This window comes from Cherax quadricarinatus, unplaced genomic scaffold, assembly GCF_038502225.1.
Source record: "Cherax quadricarinatus isolate ZL_2023a unplaced genomic scaffold, ASM3850222v1 Contig1037, whole genome shotgun sequence".
NCBI lineage: Eukaryota > Metazoa > Arthropoda > Malacostraca > Decapoda > Parastacidae > Cherax > Cherax quadricarinatus.
In genome coordinates this window covers 49813-72690 of record NW_027196063.1, presented here as the reverse complement: position 1 = coordinate 72690, position 22878 = coordinate 49813, and the positions used below count along the sequence as shown (strand labels likewise).

Here is a 22878-nt window from a genome sequence, read left to right as displayed (position 1 = left end):
CTTGGAATTATGCAAATTCACTGTTCTAAGGCACAGTTTATTTGCACTGTTTAACTTTTTGTTGGATATGAACTGTTAGCAGATGGGTCTATGAAAGATGAGGTGAATCATAGAACTGACGGAGGGAAAAAGATGAGTGGTGCACTGAGGAGTCTGTGGAAACAAAGAACTTTATCTATGGAAGCAAAGAGGGGTATGTATGAAAGTATAGTTATAACAACGCTCTTTTATGGGTGTGAAGCATGGGTGGTGAATGTTGCAACAAGGAGAAGGCTGGAGGCAGTGGAAATGTCATGTCTGAGGGCAATGTGTGGTATGAATATAATGCAGAGAATCCGTTGTTTGGAGAATAGGAGGAGGTGCAGAATTACCAAACTATTATCCAGAGGGCTGAGGACGGGTTACTGAGGTGATTTGGACATGTAGCAAGGATGGAACGAAATAGGATAACTTCGAGTGTATCTGTAGTGGAGGGGAGGCAGGGCAGGGGTCAGCCTAGGTAAGGTTGAAGCGAGGGGGTAAAGGAGGTTTAGTGTGAAAGGGGCGTAGACTTCCAGCAAGTATGCATAAGCACGTTAGACACAAGTGAATGGAGACAAATGGTTTTTAGGACTTGACGTGCTGTTGGAATGTGAGCAAGGTAACATTTATGAAGGGATTCAGGGAAACCGGCAGGCCATACTCGAGTCCTGGTGGTGGGAAGTAGTGCCTGCACCCTGAAGGAGGAGTGTTAATGTTGCAATTTTATCAATGTAGTTTAAGCACACCTCTGGCAAGACAGTGATGGAGTGAATGATGAAAATTTTTCTTTCTCGGGCCACCCTGCCTCGGTAGGAATGGCTGTGTGTTAATAAATAAAAAATAAACAAACTTTCTTGGACTCAATAGATTATTTTTTTATTTTCTTGACTATTTTTATTAAGACTATCCTAACAAAATTTGTCAAACGTTACTAGCACTATGCTCTGATACATTTCCCTTTTTGCCTCCATGGATAACAGTCTTTGTCTCCACTAAGTTAGGTTAAGTAAGATTCGCCATGAAACAGGAAGCGTTTCCTGACGTGAATCTGAATCGCATGATAACCCGCCAATGGAGCTTTAGGCCATTTGACTAAGGCCTTGCAGGCTTACCAGTCCTTCCCTTTAAAAATTAAGTGTTCCCACTGATGCCTCAATGCACCACCCACCTTATCAATTATATTTTACACCTCATCTTTCATAGAACTGTCAGCTGACAAATCCACTCCTAAGTATCCAATCATACTGACTTCTTCCATATTCCCTCTTTCCAATCTGATAAGACAATTTTTCATTACCTGAATTTTTTGTTACCTTCATCACCTTGATCTTCCCTATACAGTGGACCCCCGCCTTACGATATTAATCCGTTCCTGAGAGCTCACCGTAAGCCGAAATTATCGTTAGCCAAATTAATTTTCCCCATAAGAAATAATGGAAATCAAATTAATCCGTTCCAGACACCCCAAGGTAAGAAAAAAAAAAATTTTTTACCACGTGGAATATTAATTTTAATACACAAACTGAAGAAGACATGCACAATTACTACTCTACTACAAATAGAATACATGGCACTTACCTTTATTGAAGATCTGGTGATGATTGACAGGATGGGAGAAGGGGAGTGTGTGGAAGTTATTGTTTAGAAGGGGAATCCCCTTCCGTTAGGACTTGAGGTAGCAAGTCCTTTTCCAGGGTTGTTTCCCTTCTTCTTTTAATGCCACTAAAACCAGCTTGAGTGTCACTGGACCTCTGTCGCACAACAAATCTGTCCATAGAGCTCTGTACCTCCCATTCCTTTAACCCTTTCAGGGTCCGTCCCGTAGATCTACGGCTGGTCGGTGAGTGTCCAAACCGTAGATCTACGCCAAAATTCTAGCGCCGTCAAATTTAGCGCGAAAGCGCTCATAGGCCTACATATGAGAGAATGGGTCTGCGCCGTGGGTGTGCGCCATAAACAAAAAATCTAGGCGCCTGCATAGCATTGTGGGAACGCCGGCTCAGTCACCCTTGTTCACCATGTCTCGTCGCAAGTCAGCTCTCACTCCCCGGAAAATTGGGACTCTCCTCTTCCTGTCTGATAGTTCTGACACTGATGGAAGTGGAAATGAAGACGAATTCTACGGCTTTGATAAGTTAGTGACCGAAAATAATGACCAGGATATCGATAATAGTGCAGAAAACCCCGACGATCCTCGACCTTCTACCTCTGGTGTGGGCACTCGTGACTCACGGTCGGGTGTTCCTAAACGTAAGAGAAAACTAATATATTCCCGTGGCCTGGCCTCTGACTTCAGTAATGACGATGATTCTGACGTGGATTGTGATTTTATTGCGCTCGACGATCATTCGAGTAGTGATAGTGAGGAAACATATTCACCAGTGAAGCGTCGGTATGTTCGCCGCCGCATGCGCTCGGGTAGTGTACCCTATGCTGTGCCCAGGGGACGGAGTACATCCCGGAGTACATCCCGGAGTACATCCCGTGGCCCTACACCCGTTTTAGGTAGTGATAGTGAGGATGATGTGGCTACACTTGGCATGGATGGGCCACAGACATCAGTGGATGGTGTTAGTGGGGCTGGTGGTGGTAGTGGCACCGCCATGCGTGACTCGCTGTGCCACGCGGGAACCCACGCTGCTGACTCGTCAGTTCAAGGACAAAGCGGAGCGTCACCCACCAGCCCGCCACAACCACCCGTACAACCAGCCTATGATGTCCAGTATCCACCAGCAAACCGTATCTGGGATTGGCAGCAAAATCCCAATTTTGTTCCCAGCCCTCACCACTTTGACGACTCGCAAAGTGGAATTCTACCTACCTGTCCCCTTGGAACCACGGCCAATGAACTGGAATTCTTTGAATTATTCTTTGACCAGCCATTGATGGAAATTATTGTCAGGGAAAGTAATAAGTATTTTCAGTACACCATGGCAAATACGATCTTATCACCACAGTCAAGACTACACAGGTGGAAAGAGACGACTGTTGCAGAAATGTATTTGCTTTTTGCAACAATAATGCTTATGCCTCACGTCTATAAGCATAATATAAAAGCATACTGGTCCACAGATCGGCTAATTTGTACCCCATCCTTCAGTGAAATAATACCAGTGAACAGGTTTATCTTACTGTTACGTATGTTGCACTTCTCTGACAAAACCAGGCCTGACAGAAGTGACAGGTTATACAAGATTAGAAATGTTTTCATGTATCTCAAACAAAAGTTCAGGATATACTTTTATCCATTCAAGAATCTTGTAATTGACGAGTCTTTGATTTTGTTCAAAGGTAGACTGTCATTCAAGCAGTATATACCGAGCAAGAGGAACCGCTTTGGTATAAAATTGTTTGTACTCTGTGATTGTGACAGTGGCCTGGTGTTGGATATTGTTGTATACACAGGTAGTAAAACATTGAAAGATACCAAGATGTTATTGGGTATATCAGGTGACGTAGTGAGAAACATGATGGCACCTTATCTTGGTAAGGGCCATACATTATATACCGATAACTGGTACACAAGCCCATTACTCAGTGATTTCATGTGAGTGAACAAGACAGATGTGTGTGGCACAGTGCGTTCTAATCGTAAACATATGCCCAGGCTCAACGCAGGTGTTCGTGGTGATGACGTGCAGGTGTTTACTGCCAATGACATCATGGCATTACGGTGGCATGACAAACGAGATGTCACATTGTTGACAACCATTCACCGTAATGAAATGCAAGACAGTGGCAAAGTTGATCGAGTGACTAATGAACGTATTCGAAAACCAGTGACAGTGATTGATTATACACAAAACATGCGCTTGGTTGACAAGTGTGACACGCAGATTGGTTTTGTTGACTGTGTTCGTAAGAGTTACAAGTGGTACATGAAACTTTTCTTCCATCTCATGGACATTTCAATGCTGAATGCATATAATATGTACCAAATAAAGACTGGTAACAGACCACCGTATGGTGAATTTTGTTTGTCTGTTGTCAGACAACTCATAATGAAGTACCAGGTAACAACACCTGCAATACAACATGGTCCTCGAATTCATCACAATATACCCAAGCGTTTGAGAAGAGAAGGTGATCATTTCATAATACAGCTTCCTTCAACTCAAAAGAAATTTGCTCAGAAGAGATGCATTGTAAACCATACCCCCGGCCGGGATTGAACCCGCGGTCATAGAGTCTCAAAACTCCAGCCCGTCGCGCTAACCACTAGACCAGTGGTTTATGTGTGAGGAATGTAAGGTGCCTCTGTGTATGGTGCCTTGTTTCAAGGAGTTCCACAAGCTCCAGCAGTTCTAAAACCATGTCCAGTGATTGTAAATATGTAAATATATGATAGAACATTAGTATTATACAATATTTGTGCATGTTTATTGTAATAAACAACAGTGGTAAACAATAATATGATAATAACTTTAGTGCGGTTATTGTGTTCAATACAGTGAGTATATATATATCAATTATATACAGTATTGGTCTCTCAGGCCCCAAATGTTAGTAGGAATAGAAAAAAATTGGAAAAGAAAAGAAAAAACAACTAAAACAACAAAATAATATAATACGCGTATGTGGAATTCGTCGATGTTGCCGCCACCACATCATTTTCTACAAACTTCTTGGCACTGTATCTCGGTAAGTACTGATCAGATTCTAATTTTTTTTGTTTTATTACCTTCACAAAAATATGCTCTTTAATTCTGTAAAAAAAATAATTTTTTTTTTTTCAAAATTTCTTGGACACTGGTGTGTGACTTCAGATTTTGGCCTTGGACCCTGAAAGGGTTAAGACTTTCCTAAAATGGGCAATAACATTGTCATTGTACAGGTTGCCAACATGGCTTGCAGTAGCCGTGTCAGGGTGATTTTCATCCGTAAAGGTTTGCAGTTCAACCCACTTTGCACACATTTCCTTAATCTCTTTTTTAATTCCATACTAATTCTCGCCCTTTTTACCACAGTGCTTGTAACTTATTTTGCAGTTACAAGCACTAAAAACACTGGGATAATGTGAAGTGTACCGAATGTATGCGTAGATGCGACCACACTGGCTGGCTTGTGAACACTGGCACTGAGGCCACACGTGGGACGCGTCCCGGACGAATCACGTAAGGTGAGTTTTTTATCGTGAGGCGAGGCAAAATTTTTGCGTTCAAATGCTTCGTACGGCGGATTTAATGTAACACGATGCGTTCGTAAGGTGAGGGTCCACTGTATTCACTTTTAATTCGATTCCTTTACATACCCTCCCAAATTTGTCCATCAACCTTTGCAACTTCTCATCAGTATCTCCCAAAAGCACAGTGACATTGGCAAAAGGCTACCATAATAACTCCCACTTTGTATTAAATTCTATAACTTTTAATCCCACACCTCTCCTGCAAGGTAATCAGTCCATCAGTGATGGACTGATTACATCGTCTTCACATCTCTATTGCTTCTGCTCCTTTGTATGTATTCTACTGAAGAAGCCCTCTGCATGGGCAAAACATTTTGGAATAAAGATACCCAACTGTTGCATGTGTCTTGTTTATCAGTCTAGGCTAAGCATAACTGAAGCATCGACTATTTCACTAGTATGCATTCTCTTGTCGACCGAGCACAAGAAACTACCCATTTAACTATTACAACTATCCTGTGAAGTGCACAGAAGTCAGTAATTTGACTAATTTTACACAAAATTAAAAAAAAATTCAATTTAAAAAAGCCAAGTCCAAAAACACTGGAGACATTCCAGGCACTAAAACAACATGTCCTCTCTTCATTAATCACATTCTCAGGCTTCTCCTATATTACAATTTCCTTACATTTTGAATTCATCCCAAAATTCAAAGATTTATTCTAGGATAATATAACCGAGAATGATTGGTGTTTACAGCATCCCAGTAACTGAATTAGACCACCGAGTGTATGGGGGCCTTATCCATCCTCAAGAAAATTGACAAAAATCTAACATTTCTGCTACTGTGAGCTCAATTTCAAGCTACTTCTGGTCTAGAAACCATCTCTATTTCAGTAGTATATCTTCCATTCTATCTAATGTTGCCAATAAAAAAAAAAAACTCAAATTCACTAAACAAAACACAAAGTCAGAGTTGTGCATTTCCCATCAAGCACCATGTGAGGCTTTTTTTCTTTACTGGACACACTCGCCACACAAACCCAGTCTCATTTCTAGGCCAAAATTAACCACTCACAGCTTATCTGAGGGAGCCAAGCTCAAAACGTAGATAAGTGACCCTGGCATAAATGACATACCTACATGAGACAGTGAAAAGGTAAATGACCCAGTATCTGTACCAGCTGAAGAAGCCATGTGATATAACAAAATGATACTGAGCCTTTTGTCTTTGATAAACAGAGCTTTTCCATCATAAGCAATATTACAAAATATAGAAAACAAGAAAACTTACCCCCCTGAAGTTGTCTGTGTGGCTGGTGCTGACTCTGTAGTGGATGTTTCAGTAGGCTGGGAAGTGGTTGTGGTAGTGGTTGTAGTTGTGGTTGTAGTGGAAGTAGATGCTGCCCCAGATGATGCATCTGTGGTAGGCGTGCTTGTACCCTAAAGAAATATTTGCACTAGAACAACCAGGCAGTTGATGGCACAAGGCAACATGTAGCAATTCAAAGGCACTTTAAGCAGAAAAACTAACTTAATATTTCACTCACGGTGGGGAAGAATAACGGTTTTTCCCTGCATAAAGCATCTTTAAATTAGAGAAATACATTTTTTGCCCTAACTTCCTCAACTCCACCTAAGGAAAATCATTCATATTAATGTGTGCCATGCTTTGTAACAAGTGACTGGTTCCCAGCTTATTAGCCAAATAAATGTTTGAAAAAGGCATTTCCTATCAAACAACTGCTTCATGGACCAGTAAATATAAGACAATGTCTTTGTATTCATCTTATTAGATTAACTAAAACCCAAGGTGCACTCACATTTCATGAAAAGTGTAATCATTTAAAAACAAAAACTATACGATGGGCAATAGTGTAAAGGATTTGCAAAAGTGACATTTAAAAAGGAAACGTTTTGCCACAAATCTTCTTTGGTCTTCATTAGAACTAAAGAAGCAACACCTGGCAAAATGGTAGATAAGACACAGACTTTGGAACAGAACTTCTCCAGGCTGAGGGACTGACAACCTCAAATCTACGACTTCAAGGATGATGAACTGATTACATCGTCTTCACATCTCTACTGCTCCTGCCTACTTTCTGTACTCGACTGAAGAAGCCTCCTGTGTAGGCGAAACGTTTCGTAATAAAGTTGCCTAAATGTTGCCTATGTGTCTTATCTACCAACCTGTCGGTATTGTATACCATTTGATAATCACCTGGCAAAATGTTTCCTTATTAGATGTCTTAATCTGCAAGAGTGTCTGCTTCAATGTTTGCATTTACAAGAAATTAACTGGTGCCCAGATCACACACAAAACATATTTGACTTTTTTACACTTTCTTTAAGGAAGGTTCATCAATCTTTAAATCCTTCACATGTAATTCTCCACTGATGTTCTCTCTGCCAAACTAGGTAAAGAAAAAGTAAACTACACAGTATATCACATGAAACAAAAGGAAACAAAAGAGTACAGTGTTACTTATACATCACTATTACATTGTTGTACTTCATGCAAGTCCTTAACTCTTTCAGGGTCAGATCCCCGGATCTGAGAATTGCTCTCAGGATCGAAGAATTATATAAAAAAAAAAAATGAAATGACAGAATCTTTTTCCAAAGGTAATTAAACCAAAATTGGAATTGGATGGAAAACTTATGGAATTATGCTCCCGCAAAGTTAGTGGTCTCAGCGATATTTACGTATTGGTAATTTCGCCCACCGAGTCCTATTTTAGGCCAATTCCATTGTTCCAGTTAACCAAACGCATACGTATTTTGCAAGTATTCTTTCCATTCTATCAATTGAGTACAAAATAGAATACCCATTTACCTATTTCAATCACCCAATAAAGTGATCAGAATCAATAATTTGGCCAATTTCCAGAGTAGACAGTCATAGCACTAAAAAAAAAATTTCCTCTTTATTAGTTACAGCCCCAGGCCTCTCCTATATTATGCTTGCTTTCAATTCTGATTTTTTTTTTTATTAACACACTGGCCGATTCCCACCAAAACAAGGTGGCCCGAGAAAGAAAAACTTTCACCATCATTCACTCCATCACTGTCTTGCCAGAAGGGTGCTTTACACTACAGTTTTTAAACTGCAACATTAACACCCCTCCTTCAGAGTGCAGACACTTTACTTCCCATCTGCAGGACTCAAGTCTGGCCTGCTGGTTTCCCTGAATCCCTTCATAAATGTTTCTTTGCTCACACTCCAACAGCACGTCAAGTATTAAAAACCATTTGTCTCCATTCACTATCAAACACGCTCACGCATGCCTGCTGGAAGTCCAAGCCCCTCGCACACAAAACCTCCTTCACCCCCTCCCTCCAGCCTTTCCTAGGCCGACCCCTACCCCGCCTTCCTTCCACTACAGACTGATACACTCTTGAAGTCATTCTGTTTCGCTCCATTCTCTCTACATGTCCGAACCACCTCAACAACCCTTCCTCAGCCCTCTGGACAACAGTTTTGGTAATCCCGCACCTCCTCCTAACTTCCAAACTACGAATTCTCTGCATTATATTCACACCACACATTGCCCTCAGACATGACATCTCCACTGCCTCCAGCCTTCTCCTCACTGCAACATTCATCACCCATGCTTCACACCCATATAAGAGCATTGGTAAAACTATACTCTCATACATTCCCCTCTTTGCCTCCAAGGACAAAGTTCTTTGTCTCCACAGACTCCTAAGTGAACCGCTCACCCTTTTCCCCTCATCAATTCTATGATTCGCCTCATCTTTCATAGACCCATCCGCTGACACGTCCACTCCCAAATATCTGAATACATTCACCTCCTCCATACTCTCTCCCTCCAATCTGATATCCAATCTTTCATCACCTAATCTTTGTTATCCTCATAACCTTACTCTTTCCTGTATTCACTTTTAATTTTCTTCTTTTGCATACCCTACCAAATTCATCCACCAACCTCTGCAACTTCTCTTCAGAATCTCCCAAGAGCACAGTGTCATCAGCAAAGAGCAACTGTGACAACTCCCACTTTATGTGTGGTTCTTTATCTTTTAACTCCACGCCTCTTGCCAAGACCCTCGCATTTACTTCTCTTACAACCCCATCTATAAATATATTAAACAACCACGGTGACATCACACATCCTTGTCTAAGGCCTACTTTTACTGGGAAATAATCTCCCTCTTTTCTACATACTCTAACCTGAGCCTCACTATCCTCATAAAAACTCTTCAGTGCTTTTAGTAACCTACCTCCTATACCATACACCTGCAACATCTGCCACATTACCCCCTATCCACCCTGTCATACGCCTTTTCCAAATCCATAAATGCCACAAAAACCTTTTTAGCCTTATCTAAATACTGTTCACTTATATGTTTCACTGTAAACACCTGGTCCACACACCCCCTACCTTTCCTAAAGCCTCCTTGCTCATCTGCTATCCTATTCTCAGTCTTACTCTTAATTCTTTCAATAATAACTCTACTATACACTTTACCAGGTATACACAACAGACTTATCCCCCTATAATTTTTGCACTCTCTTTTGTCCCCTTTGCCTTTATACAAAGGAACTATGCATGCTCTCTGCCAATCCCTAGGTACCTTACCCTCTTCCATACATTTATTAAATAATTTATTCACATTTATTCACAAAAAAAAAAATTACAGTTATGCAGACAAACCATACCACGGGCGGGATTTGAACCCACCGTCAGATAGTCTCAAAACTCCAGACCGTCGCGTTAGCCACTGGACCAGCTAGCCACAATTGTAGCTAGCTGGTCCAGTGGCTAACGTGACGGTCTGGAGTTTTGAGACCCTCTGACCGCGGGTTCAAATCCCACCCGTGGTATGGTTTGTTTGCAATCATGTCATTACGATTTCGTGAGTCAGTTATGCAGACTATTGAATTATCGTAATAATTTTATAAATAATTTCAGCGCATTCCTAAACAAGTATTAGATCAACCAAATGGTCGAGTATTGGACAAGTGATAATTTTTATACTCTGGAATGTTGGCAGAAATTTAACATTTCTACTACTTTGAGCTCAATTTCAAGCTACTCTCAGTCCTGAAACCAATACAAATCATCTTTATTTCAGTAATATAGCATTTATTCTATGAAACAAGACCAAGAAACTAATTTTTATTTTTATTATCACACTGGCCGATTCCCACCAAGGCAGGGTGGCCCGAAAAAGAAAAACTTTCACCATCATTCACTCCATCACTGTCTTGCCAGAAGGGTGCTTTACACTACAGTTTTTAAACTACAACATTAACACCCCTCCTTCAGAGTGCAGGCACTGTACTTCCCATCTCCAGGACTCAAGTCCGGCCTGCCGGTTTCCCTGAACCCCTTCATAAATGTTACTTTGCTCACACTCCAACAGCACGTCAAGTATTAAAAACCATTTGTCTCCATTCACTCCTATCAAACACGCTCATGCATACCTGCTGGAAGTCCAAGCCCCTCGCACACAAAACCTCCTTTACCCCCTCTCTCCAACCTTTCCTAGGCCGACCCCTACCCCGCCTTCCTTCCACTACAGACTGATACACTCTTGAAGTCATTCTGTTTCGCTCCATTCTCTCTACATGTCCAAACCACCTCAACAACCCTTCCTCAGCCCTCTGGACAACAGTTTTGGTAATCCCGCACCTCCTCCTAACTTCCAAACTACGAATTCTCTGCATTATATTCACACCACACATTGCCCTCAGACATGACATCTCCACTGCCTCCAGCCTTCTCCTCGCTGCAACATTCATCACCCATGCTTCACACCCATATAAGAGCGTTGGTAAAACTATACTCTCATACATTCCCCTCTTTGCCTCCAAGGACAAAGTTCTTTGTCTCCACAGACTCCTAAGTGCACCACTCACTCTTTTTCCCTCATCAATTCTATGATTCACCTCATCTTTCATAGACCCATCCGCTGACACGTCCACTCCCAAATATCTGAATACATTCACCTCCTAATATAAGCATAAAAACCATGAAAAATACACTGCAAAAATCACTATTTTAAACCAAAAATACGGCTAGTTTTTCCCCATTATGCACTGTGTGAAGCAGGATTTTCTTATGGTACAGTAGACAGTCATTTAACACGGTAGTTACGTTCCTGAAAACTACATTTTTAGTTAAAATTGTGTTAGACAAACTGAAAAACTTGTGGGAAAAAATAGGGTTACGTTCCTTGGAGCCCCAAAAAAGCCAAACAACTTTTGTTTAGACCTCCAGATCTTACAAAAATAAAATATGTAATTGTAGTTCACTGTCTTGATGTATTATGTTGTTTTTACTGCTTAAGATTACAAAAACAACAGAAATAATAGTATTTCTTACTTTAAATTGTGGGTGCTGGTGTTTGTGGATGATTGTGGAGAGTGGAGAGTTATGCTGTGGCCCTACTGGGCTGAGGTGGATGGTAGAGGTTCTGGTACTGAAGTCGATGGTTGTACTGGAGTGTGCATAAATTCTGTAATGGATTTCTGTTCTATTTTACCCTGCAGTACATTATACAACTGATGGTAAGGCATCAGCTGCTCTAGACACTGCTTTTTTTTTTTTTTACACACAGGGTTTGACAAGGTTAAGGATCCCTAGCTTTATTGACAAGCTATTTACAGGTTAAGGATTCCTAACTTTATTGGCAAGCTAAGAGCTGTTACCTACATCAGCTCATTTGAAAGCATTTTTATTGTTATGAGACATACAAGTAGGGAACAGGATGAAGTTGGAGCCATCTGTGGGCCAGCATTTTCATTTGATCAACTGACTTTATCTCGTTGACATCATTATGCTGTACGAATGTGTTCCATACTCAAGTCATCCTGGGTATGTATGATCTCAGATGGAGTGATGTTCTGGAGAAGGGTACAGCCAGAGTGAAGTTGCTGCTTTCTGCCCGTCTTGTGGCATAAAAGCTTGTTTCACGCTGTCCTTGAAGTGGATCCAAGGCTCTGCTGAAATGACAGATCTATCCAGGATGGGTCCAGGCGAGAGATGAGACGTCTTGCTCTGTTCTCTACTCTGTCAAGCAGTCGCAGATGAGAGGGGGGCAGGCAAACCAAGAAAGTGGAGCATACTCAAGGTGTGAGCGTACTTGTGCCTCGTACAGGATCTTGCAACCCCTACTGTCAAGCAGATGCTTCAGGGTCTTCTTCAGTGAAAAAGTCTAAGTCAGTCAGTAAATCAGTCAAGTCAGGAAGTCAGTCAGTCAGTCAAGTCAATAAATCAGTCAATTCAATAAATCAGTCAAGTCAGTAATACAGTGAGTTAGTAATATAGTCAGTCAGCAAGTCAGTCAATTAGCCAAGTCAGTAAATCAGTAAGCCAGTTAGTAAATCAGTCAAGTCAGTAAATCAGTCAGATTTAGATTTTGCCACCGAAGTGGCTAGTTTATTGTGCACCCCATATCCATCCTGTGGACGGTAGCGCGAGAGCATGTGGTTACACATAAGGCCTAGGAACTAGGCCCCAAAGGGTTAACAGGAATACATATGGATTTATATCTACATATCTATAGTTCACTTATCTGTTACAAGCAAATTTAGGAAATTTGCTTAGTATATCTGGTATCTTATTTTCATTAATAAGATATCTTGACATGTCACATAGGTTATTATACTGTCTGTCTCTGTATTCCTCAATAAGTGGACAATTAAGCACATAGTGTTCAAGAGAGTGACCATATGCCTGATCACATAATTTACATTTAGTTTGATCATCATCTGTGTGTCTCCCAAACTGCCAGAAGTACTTGTAACCAAGCCTAAGTCTGGCCACTACAACACCAGTCAGTCTGTTCACATTGCAAGTTGCTCCATAAACATACTTATCTACGTTCATGTTATCATAGTGGGTTATAGATCTACTCAGGCTTCTAACTGCATTCCTATAACAATCATCTTCATTATTTACTTCTCTCCTAATATTATTCCTAATGCTAGACACAGTTATACCAAAGTTATATTCTACGTTCTCCTTCTGGATACTCTTCTTGGCTAACATATCAACTTTATCATGAAGGAGTAATCCAATGTGTGATGGGATCCATAGCAATTGTACATTAATTCCTTTGTCCCTAATTTTTGAGTATCTATACCTGGCTTCCCCAATGAGCATGTTGTTGGAGTCATTATATGAGCCATCATCACACAAACTCATATTTACCTCATTCTTTTTATGTGCACAAAGTGACACTTCATTACAGCCACTGGCTATCTCTTGTCTAATATCTCTATTTTCTTCATTAATTCTAAGACTTAAATGCTTAAACCTTTTCTTACCACTTTCAGAAACACTTGTATGCCTACTGGGTGCCATGACTGCTTGGCAGATTTAAGATATGGCAAGAAAAAGATATAAACTCCTAGCAGAGGATGGTATGTATCCCATGGGTGACGCACAAAATTTTTTCCTCTTCCACGAATTGTGTTGTTAATTTTACGAAGTATTATACAAAAATATGCCGCAATTCTTCAATCGTGCTATAATCAAAGTGTGTCAAACAAAACCGTGATAAACGATGGTCTACCGTACACATTTACCTCAGAAACCCATTCTCTCATATCCAAGCAAAAAATTTACCGCTCACAGCTCGTCTGAGTGAGATGAGCCCATCATGTAGTTCTACTGTACTGACCCAGTGTTCAAAGCAGCAGTACCACAGCACTGACCTCAAACTGGTTAATGATCTATGTATTTTTAAAGACATTATCCACTAAAAGATAATGACCCAAAGGAGGAAAACAAAATACTATCACTTATTTCCTACTTGTTTTCTAAAAGTTTCTTAATATGGAAAAACAGCCAGGAAATGAGAGACAGGTAATATGATTTCTACCTTTGGGGTGACCCTGTCTTGGTGAGAAATGGCCGGTGCTAAAAATATCCAGAAAAATGAGATGTCAGAAATGTTATGGGGTTATCTAAGTAAAGCTCCCAGCTAATCCAGAAACCACAAAACCACCATATACCCTTATAATTTTTTTAAATTTAAATTTGCCTCTTTAAAGATTTCCTTAACCTTGCTATTGAATTTTTTTAAAAAGAGAATGACCATAAAGATATTTAGGCATGGGGTATTCGAGTAAGCAAGTTTCAACTAAATGCCATAGCTTGTTTTCAATTTAGGGGTTGTTCACAATGACAAAAAAAATTAACATTCTAAAAATCCATTTTTTGTTTGAAAACAGTCGAAATAAGCAAATTAAAAGATTTGTACAAATCTGAAGGGCTGAAGGTATACATTTTTTAGAATGATATTCATCTGGAATGTGTTGAATGTGCGATTCCATTTGCAGTGTTCCCACCGGAAACTTTAACACTGTAATAATGTTGTTTATTTTCTCTTACCTCCATGGGGAAGTGGAACAGAATTCTTCCTCTGTAAGTCATGCGTGTTGTAGGAGGCAACTAAAATGCCGGGAGCAAGGGGCTAGTAACCTCTTCTCCTGTATATATTACTAAATGTAAAAGGAGAAACTTTGGTTTTTCCTTTTGGGCCACCCCGCCTCGGTGGGATACGGCCGGTGTGTTGAAAGAAAGATGTAAAGTAAAAGGACACAGGTGCAACTAATGTGACATTTTATTGTGGCAACGTTTCGCTCTCCAGGAGCAGCCTGACGAAGCTCCTGGAGAGCGAAAAGTTGCCACTATAAAATGTCACGTTAGTTGCACTTGTTTCCTTTTACCAAACTTTAACATTCAAGACACTTAAAGGAACTGCTAAAACATTTGCCAAAGAAGGATTATATAGCAGCTGTTGCCCACTGCACTGGAGGGATCTCAGCGGGGAGCAAAAAGTGAATAAGAAAAAAAAGGCAAACATGAATAGATAAAAAAAATAATAGGGGGAAATAGGCAAAGGAATGAAGAATTTGAAGTGTCATCTATTTTTGATGTACCTTTGATGAGTTTCAAGAATCTCTTTACTCTAAGAGCCTGGCCATGGGCCAGGCTCATCTGGTGCTTGGCTGGTTAACCAGGCTGTTGCTGCTGGAGACCCACTGCCCCACATATCCATCACAGCCTGGCTTATCTGGCACCTGGTGAAGATACTTGTCCAATCTCCTCTTGAAGGCTTCTATATTTGTACCGGCCATGTTTCTGATATCTTCTGGTAAGATGTTGAAAAGTCTGGGGCCATGACTGTTGACAGTGTTCCCTTACTGTGCCCACTGCACCCCTGCTCCTCACTGGGTTTATTTTGCATTTTTTCCCATATCTCTCACTCCAGTATGATGTTATGGCAGTTTGCAGATTTGGGACTAGGCCCTCCAGTACCTTCAAGGTGTATATTATCATGTATCTCTCCTCCACTGGCATTATTTCCCTTGTTTTTAAGGTTCTCAATACCTATCCTGTCATCCTCCCAAGTGTCATGATCCTTGTCTTATGTTCTTTGAAAGAGGTCAGCTGGCATAATTATTCCCAAATCTTTTATGTGTGCCTTTCGTTCTATTTGGTGATCCTCTTCAGTTTTGTATACAGTGATATCCACACACTTCTAGCAAGACAGCTGTTAACCCTTTAAGGGTCGGCAGGCCCTCTCCTAAACTCGTTCTCAGGGTCGAAAATTTTTCGGAAAAAATAATTATTTTTTCTTGTGAAATAATAGAGAATCTTTTCCCGATCAAAATGACACCAAAAGTAAGAAATCTGATGGAAAACTTACAGAATTATGCTCTCGCAAAGTTAGCGGTCTCAGCGATGTTTACACATCAGCGATTTTTGCCTACTTTGAGCCCTATTTTCGGGCAATTCCAATGTACCTGTCGACAAAAATCATAGCTATTTCGCTAGAGCTCCATTTTTTCTATCGAATGAGTACAAGAAACCACCCATTTACTGATTTCAACTATCCAATAAAGAGGTCAGAAAGTGGCAATTTTGCCAATTTCACACAAATTTCAAAAGATGCCAATTTCCAAATAGGGTCCAGAATAAATAAGAAAGACATTCCTGGCACTAAAATAACATTTCTTCTGTTCATTTGTCACATCCCCAGGCCTCTGTTACATTTTTTTTGCTTTCCACTTTGAATTTTTATTCTCACAAAAAATAGAAGATTTACTCTTATGCAGTCTAAAGCATTAGTGTAGAAACTGTGTAGAAATGGTATAAATAATATCAGCGCACTTGTGAAAGAATATCAGAGTCACCAGTTGATGTGTATTGGACGCATGGCATGATTTGTTTACTTTTGAACTTTGGCAAAAATTGAACATTTCTGCTACTTTGAGCTCAATTTCAAGGACCTTTTCTTTGTGAAACCAATCAAAATCATCTCAATTTCTGTAATATGTCTTCCATTCTATAAAATGAGACCAGGAAAACTAGAATACAACCATAAATAGCATATGAAAATACACTGCAAATTCGCTGTTCTAAACCAAAAATTCGATCAGATTTTTTTTCTAATTATGCACTATGTGCTGCAGGATTTTTTTTATACTGCACACACTAACCACATAGACCTATTCTTTCATATGTAGGCCTACCAGCTTTCTCTCACTAGATTTGAAGGCGCTAGAATTTATGGGTACTAGTACGGCACCAACCCTGGTGTGCAAGCCGTACTTGTACGGCACCAACCCTGAAAGGGTTAAGTAAGTAATTGTGAACCTTTCCTTCTTTAACTCACCCTACCTTAACAAAAAAACAGCTGTGATAAAAAACCAACCAGTACTCTGTAGAGCATAGCAGGTACTGCTCTACCCTCTCACCATTATCACTCTTCATCTGATTAATACACTTGACCCTAATCCTTATGTCAATACTGTATACAAGTATTATGCAAACCTAAATTCAATTAATATTTAATATATCTAGCCTGTCCTGTTCTTTTTTTTAATATAATGTATACTGCAATGTGCATAAAAAAAATACTAAAATATGCTTTTAGACAGGAGCAGTTCCAACACTAAAATAAATCAAAGCAAATAAGAAATAATGCAAAACAATAATACTCCAAGACATTATACAAGGCAGTTAATTTTTATTATAAATTAGTACAGTGTTGATTACAAACACCACAATCATTTGAATCGAGTAGAATTCACTACCAGTTAAAAATTATCCTATGAGAACTCAATCACCCTGCCTAGCCTTCATAATGCTCAAAATAAAAGTTTACCGGTGATGAAGTTTCTGTAGGCTCCTCTGCAGAAGCGGCCTCTGGTTCATCTATAATTGTAGGGTCAGCAGGACCTGGTGGTGGTAATGGCGCCTTGGGTTTTGTCACCATTATCACTAGAAATTTCTTATCATCAATGTTATATGAATCGAGTGTCGTATCATCTTGGAGGATTTTACCTACAAAGATACAAATTACTAAATTTAGTAATTACAGTAATGTGAACCCTGTACAAAATAACAAAATACTTAAGGCACAGATAAAATAAAGATTTCAACAGTTTTATAAGTAAATCCTTGACCTAACAGACCTTGATATAATATACTTTTAAAATTACAAACTCCATTAGGTAAACTATACTTTGGGTTCCTTTACTTTCAGTGCTTGTTGCAAGGTAACTGTAAACTGCATGCATAGTACTATATTAGGTAGAGTGCTTTAGTTTTTTTTTTTTTTTTTCCTATTTTTGGAACACTGTTCCAATCAATTTGAGGTTTACTGTAATAAGTTGTCTCAATGGAAATGTATTAAAAACAGTTTTCTAAACTCGTTAACAGAAGCATACCAGGTAAAGAAAAATTCTTGTGTGGGGCAAGATTTTGAGGGAAAAAAAATGATACAGGGTGTCAAAGTCTCCAAACACAGCTATTTTTTTTTTTCAGATACCCTTTAAGAATGCCTTTGTCAAAAAAAAGAATAAACAGAAATCATTCTCATGGCTGGATCAGGAAGCTGCTGCCAGGTTGCAATGAACTTTAACAGGGAACATGCCAAGCACATCACACACGACACTGTTGCCTAACTTATTAAAAGTGTTGCAGATCAAATGTGCTAACACAAGTTCACTGAGTGGGAGAGGTGCATCTGCATTTGTTCACAAAGAAAAGGAAATCATGTAGAAAATATTCTGTAAATAAAGTTACTTTTGCTAAAATTGATAAATTTCCTTATGTATGGCAATTTTTAGGACACCCTGTAGAAAGTGTATTTTAATGAACTGAATAAGGCTGAAATGAGTGGAATTTCATAAAAACTTATGATTTTATGATGTGCTGAAGTTAGCAAAAATATGATCACACATCGGCAGGTGGCATGAATGCAACGGTGATATTTACGTTTTACAATTTTTTGATGACAATTCACTGGCACTAGTTTCTTATAGTGTATTAGATGTGTTTCAAGATGTTTTAGTACTTCAAACATAGGGAAATGCTTATCCCAACATTGCTCCAAATAGAATATACAGTATAAATTGACTTAAGAAATCGTAATGACACGATTGCAAATAAACCATACCCCCGGCCGGGATTGAACCCGCGGTCATAGAGTCTCAAAACTCCAGCCCGTCGCGTTAGCCACTAGACCAGCTAGCCACAATAAGATTCATCCAACTAGGTATATTTCTACACCATAGGAAAGTTAGCACAGGCACCTCTGTGACCACAAATGCAAGTTTTTACAGACGAATCTCCAGCTAGCGTGGCCGTGACGAACTCTAGCTCAAGTCCCTTCACTGCCGTCAACATGACTTAAGAAATCGTGTCATTACGATTTCTTAAGTCATGTTGACGGCAGTGAAGGGACTTGAGCTAGAGTTCGTCACGGCCACGCTAGCTGGAGATTCGTCTGTAAAAACTTGCATTTGTGGTCACAGAGGTGCCTGTGCTAACTTTCCTATGGTGTAGAAATATACCTAGTTGGATGAATCTTATCGTGGCTAGCTGGTCTAGTGGCTAACGCGACGGGCTGGAGTTTTGAGACTCTATGACCGCGGGTTCAATCCCGGCCGGGGGTATGGTTCAGTATAAATTGGTTCAAATAACTGTTTTTATTCTATTTTTTACTTTGATCATCTAGCACTATGTAAAAGTAAAACCTGAATTATAATTGCTTTCGGGTGTAATATTCCTCAAAACATTGAAATGTCACGCTATCTGCCTATACAGTGGAACCTCTACTTACAAGTTTAATCCGTTCCACGACTTTGCTTGTATCTGGATTTGTGTTACGCGCCCCTACTTCACTCCATTATATATAAAAATAAAAGGCCTGGTTAAAATAAGTTCTGTAATAATATATCGCGAACCACTTTATTACCAGCTAGATAAAGCAGGTTCGACTATATATTATTATCGGGTACAGTATGAATCATCAAAAGTACTCTCACTGTATTATATTGTATTATATTATATTATTATTAAGTTATATATTACGAATGTGTAACCATTACTGTAGTGACCAATTGGTGGTTCTAGAATTGACGCCACGCGTCGCCTTCTGGCCGAGCTGAAGTCATACTATGGAGTAGTTGAGCGAGTCAGTCAGCTCCTAGCTCTGACTCGGTACGGGTCTTCAACCTAAAGCTCCTAGCTTAAACTAAAACTTTAAACCAAGTCTATTGTCTTGCCTTTGCCATTAGTTTCCTGAAGTCTGGTAATTCATGTCACTTATGAAAGATAACTATTTCGTTACCCCAGATCTTTCTAAAAGAGTTAAATGGTGAGAATAGTAGATTATTAATTGAAATTATTGTATCATACTCTGTTAATGAGAATTTGAACCTAAGATTGGGTTTCTTGCTGTATAGTATTTCATTTGTAATTGCTTGTGGTTATTTTAATTCACTAACCAAATACCAATGAAGCTAAAACATCGCTCATCAAAACTTGTGATGGCCTAAGTGAAAGTTCAACTACATGAACCCACGTAGACCACAAAATGACCCAAGAATACTAAGAATGTAACCCAAATCTTGACAAAAATAGAAGATCTAAGGAAGACAGCCCTGCTAACCCAAACACTGCCTCCGCTGCCAGACAACCACTTAACCCAAGCTCCGAGAAAACAAGCCTTCTCCATTGCTACACAGTATCTACTTCAGTGATACTATGAAAGGATATCGCAGAAGAAACAACATCAGTAATAAAAGAATAACAGCAAGGACCCTAGAACTCAACTTGTCTACCCAGCAGGACGCCGGTGTATCATCAACCCCCCTCACCGCCGCCACCCAGGGAACAACAACAACAACAAACATGGCTGACTCCCCCTCCAACTCCACTCCCTTCAAAGGATTCACCCATGATTACTCAGGTATGATTATTCCTGACAATATCAAGGACTACATCATTGCTCTAGAAAACGAAATCAAAGATATCAAAGCAACACTCGAGCGACGAGAATCCAAGATAACCAACCTCGAGAACAAGATCCAAAACCTTGAAGAGAAGATTACATCGGGAAGTGTTGACACAAAAAATACTCTGAAAGCAGCTATAGCCAGTCACACCGAACAAATAACTACAATAAATATGAAGGTTGAAGAAGCAATCAAGGACTGGAATCAGAACATAACCACTCGACTAAATGAATACCTTGATTTCCAAGACGACAAAACTGAACAAGATAAGTTGTCTGTGCAGTTATAATAAACAGTCCACACATTCCAAGTGACATAACACAAGCACAGTGCAAAGAAACTGCTGTCAGGATAATACAGGACCACGTACAAGTCATCATGCAAAACAATGAAATCAAAGAAACACGTTTGTTAGGAAAACCAGGAAGTAAACACAGTATAATGATCAGACTTCATTCATACGATAAAAGAAAGGACCTAATTAAATCAGCAATTACAATGAAAAATGGAGTGTACATAAATGAGTGTCTAACAAGAAAACGTCAAAACCTTCTGTTCAGGCTGAGAAAACTTAAACAGGAAAACAAAATACATCAGTGTTTCACGCGAGATGGGAAAATACTAGCAAGGAAAACATCAACAGGACAACAATATACGATCTCAAACGAACACGATTTCTCTACCTTCCTTAGAAAAGCTGTCATTTCTGTAACAGATTAGATAAGTGCCCTTAATACATATATACGTGTGGTGCATATAGTGTACCTTACTATTTATTATATTGTGCATTATTATTTTTATTATTTTTTTCATCACTAGCTAATGCTAACTACCTCCAATACTTTTTTACTTCTTTCTTACTGCTATTAATTGCTCATAATTTTATGTTACAAGTCAAATCTTACTCCAAATTAATATTATTCATTGTTCTTACCTGTCCATTTAATTTTGTTTACCACTACTTGTTTTTTTAGTCACTTTTTATTGTGTGTGCAATTAGTGTATATTCCAATTACTTTTTTGCAAGTACCAAAACTATCTTTTGCTAGCTAGTACCAACTACCTCATTTTTTTTTTTACTTTTTATTGTGCAATAAACTGCTCAACTTATTTAATATTACAAATCAGATCTTACTCCTAAACCAATATTATTTCATAGTGACTATCTGTCCATTTAACTTGTTTACCATTACTTAATTGTAGTCCCTTATATATTTTTTTTTCCTTTATTTTAGCTTTATATAACTACCTTAGCTCATATATTCACAATTGTTAAAATAATCAAGGTGCTATTCTCAGGTGCTAAAGTTAATAAGTTCACTATTTTGCCATTATACTCCAAAGCTCATTTATTCGATTACCACTTTATTGTTCACCACAACTTATATTAGTCCCTTTTATATTATAATTTTATATTATAATTCTAACTTTAAAGAATTACCTTTAAAGTACTACCTACTATCATATTCCCAAGCTCCATTATTTGATCATCACTTTATTTGTTCACCACAAATTATTTTAGTCCCTTTTATATTGTCTCCTTTATTTTAACTTTAAAAAACTACCTTAGTTCATTATTTTTACATTTGTTAAATAATTCAGGTGCTATTTTTTTTTTTAGCTTTAGAATATTTACTTTATTTTTTACTTAACCCTTTGACTGTTTTCGACGTATAAATACGTCTTACGAGCCAATGTTTCTGACGTATATATACTCAATAATTCTAGCGGCTTCAAATCAAGTGGGAGAAAGCTGGTAGGCCCACATGTGAGAGAATGGGTCTGTGTGGTCAGTGTGCACCACATAAAAAAAATCCTGCAGCACACATTGCGTAATGAGAAAAAAAAAAACTCTGATCGTTTTTTTGGAATAAAACGCCGACTTTGAGGTGTATTTTCGTATAGTATTTATCGTTGTATTCGCGTTTTCATGGTCTTAGGTGATAAAATGGAAAACATATTACAGAAATAGAGATGATTTTCATTACTTTTACGATGAAAACGACCTTGAAACTGAGCTCAAAGTAGCAGAAATGTTCGATTTTTACCAATGTTCAAGAGTACATAAATCACACCACACGTCCAATACACGTCAACTGGGGAGTCTAATATTCTTTCACTAGTGCACTGATATTATTTATACCATTTTTACAATAATGCAGTCGTCTGCATATGCCAATTTCTGACCACCATATTGGGTAGTCCAAATTAGTAAATGGGAGGTTTCTTGTACTCAGCTGATAGATAAAATGGAGTTCTAAAGAAATAGCTATGAGTTACAAGCATTGATCCTGATACCAACCTCTTATTTAATGACTTAAATGATTCAAACAGTTACTGTAATTACTACACAGCAGAACAATCAAAGGCACTTCTCAGAGCCAACAACAACATAACTATCTTTAACTACAATATCAGATCTTTAAGCAAGCATTATGATGAC

The 22878-nt window shown here is 39.0% G+C and overlaps 1 protein-coding gene across 1 annotated transcript in view; it reads right to left on the bottom strand.

Annotated features, from left to right (window-relative positions):
* LOC128690828 (UV excision repair protein RAD23 homolog B) overlaps window positions 1-22878 on the bottom strand; it is a gene marked incomplete at its 5' end in the record, with an annotated part of 74218 nt that overhangs the window by 14993 nt on the left and 36347 nt on the right. The window contains 2 exons of the mRNA XM_070080814.1: window positions 6441-6589; window positions 17297-17475. Coding sequence (XP_069936915.1) covers window positions 6441-6589; window positions 17297-17475 — 328 coding nt within the window. The remainder of the gene's footprint in view (window positions 1-6440; window positions 6590-17296; window positions 17476-22878) is intronic.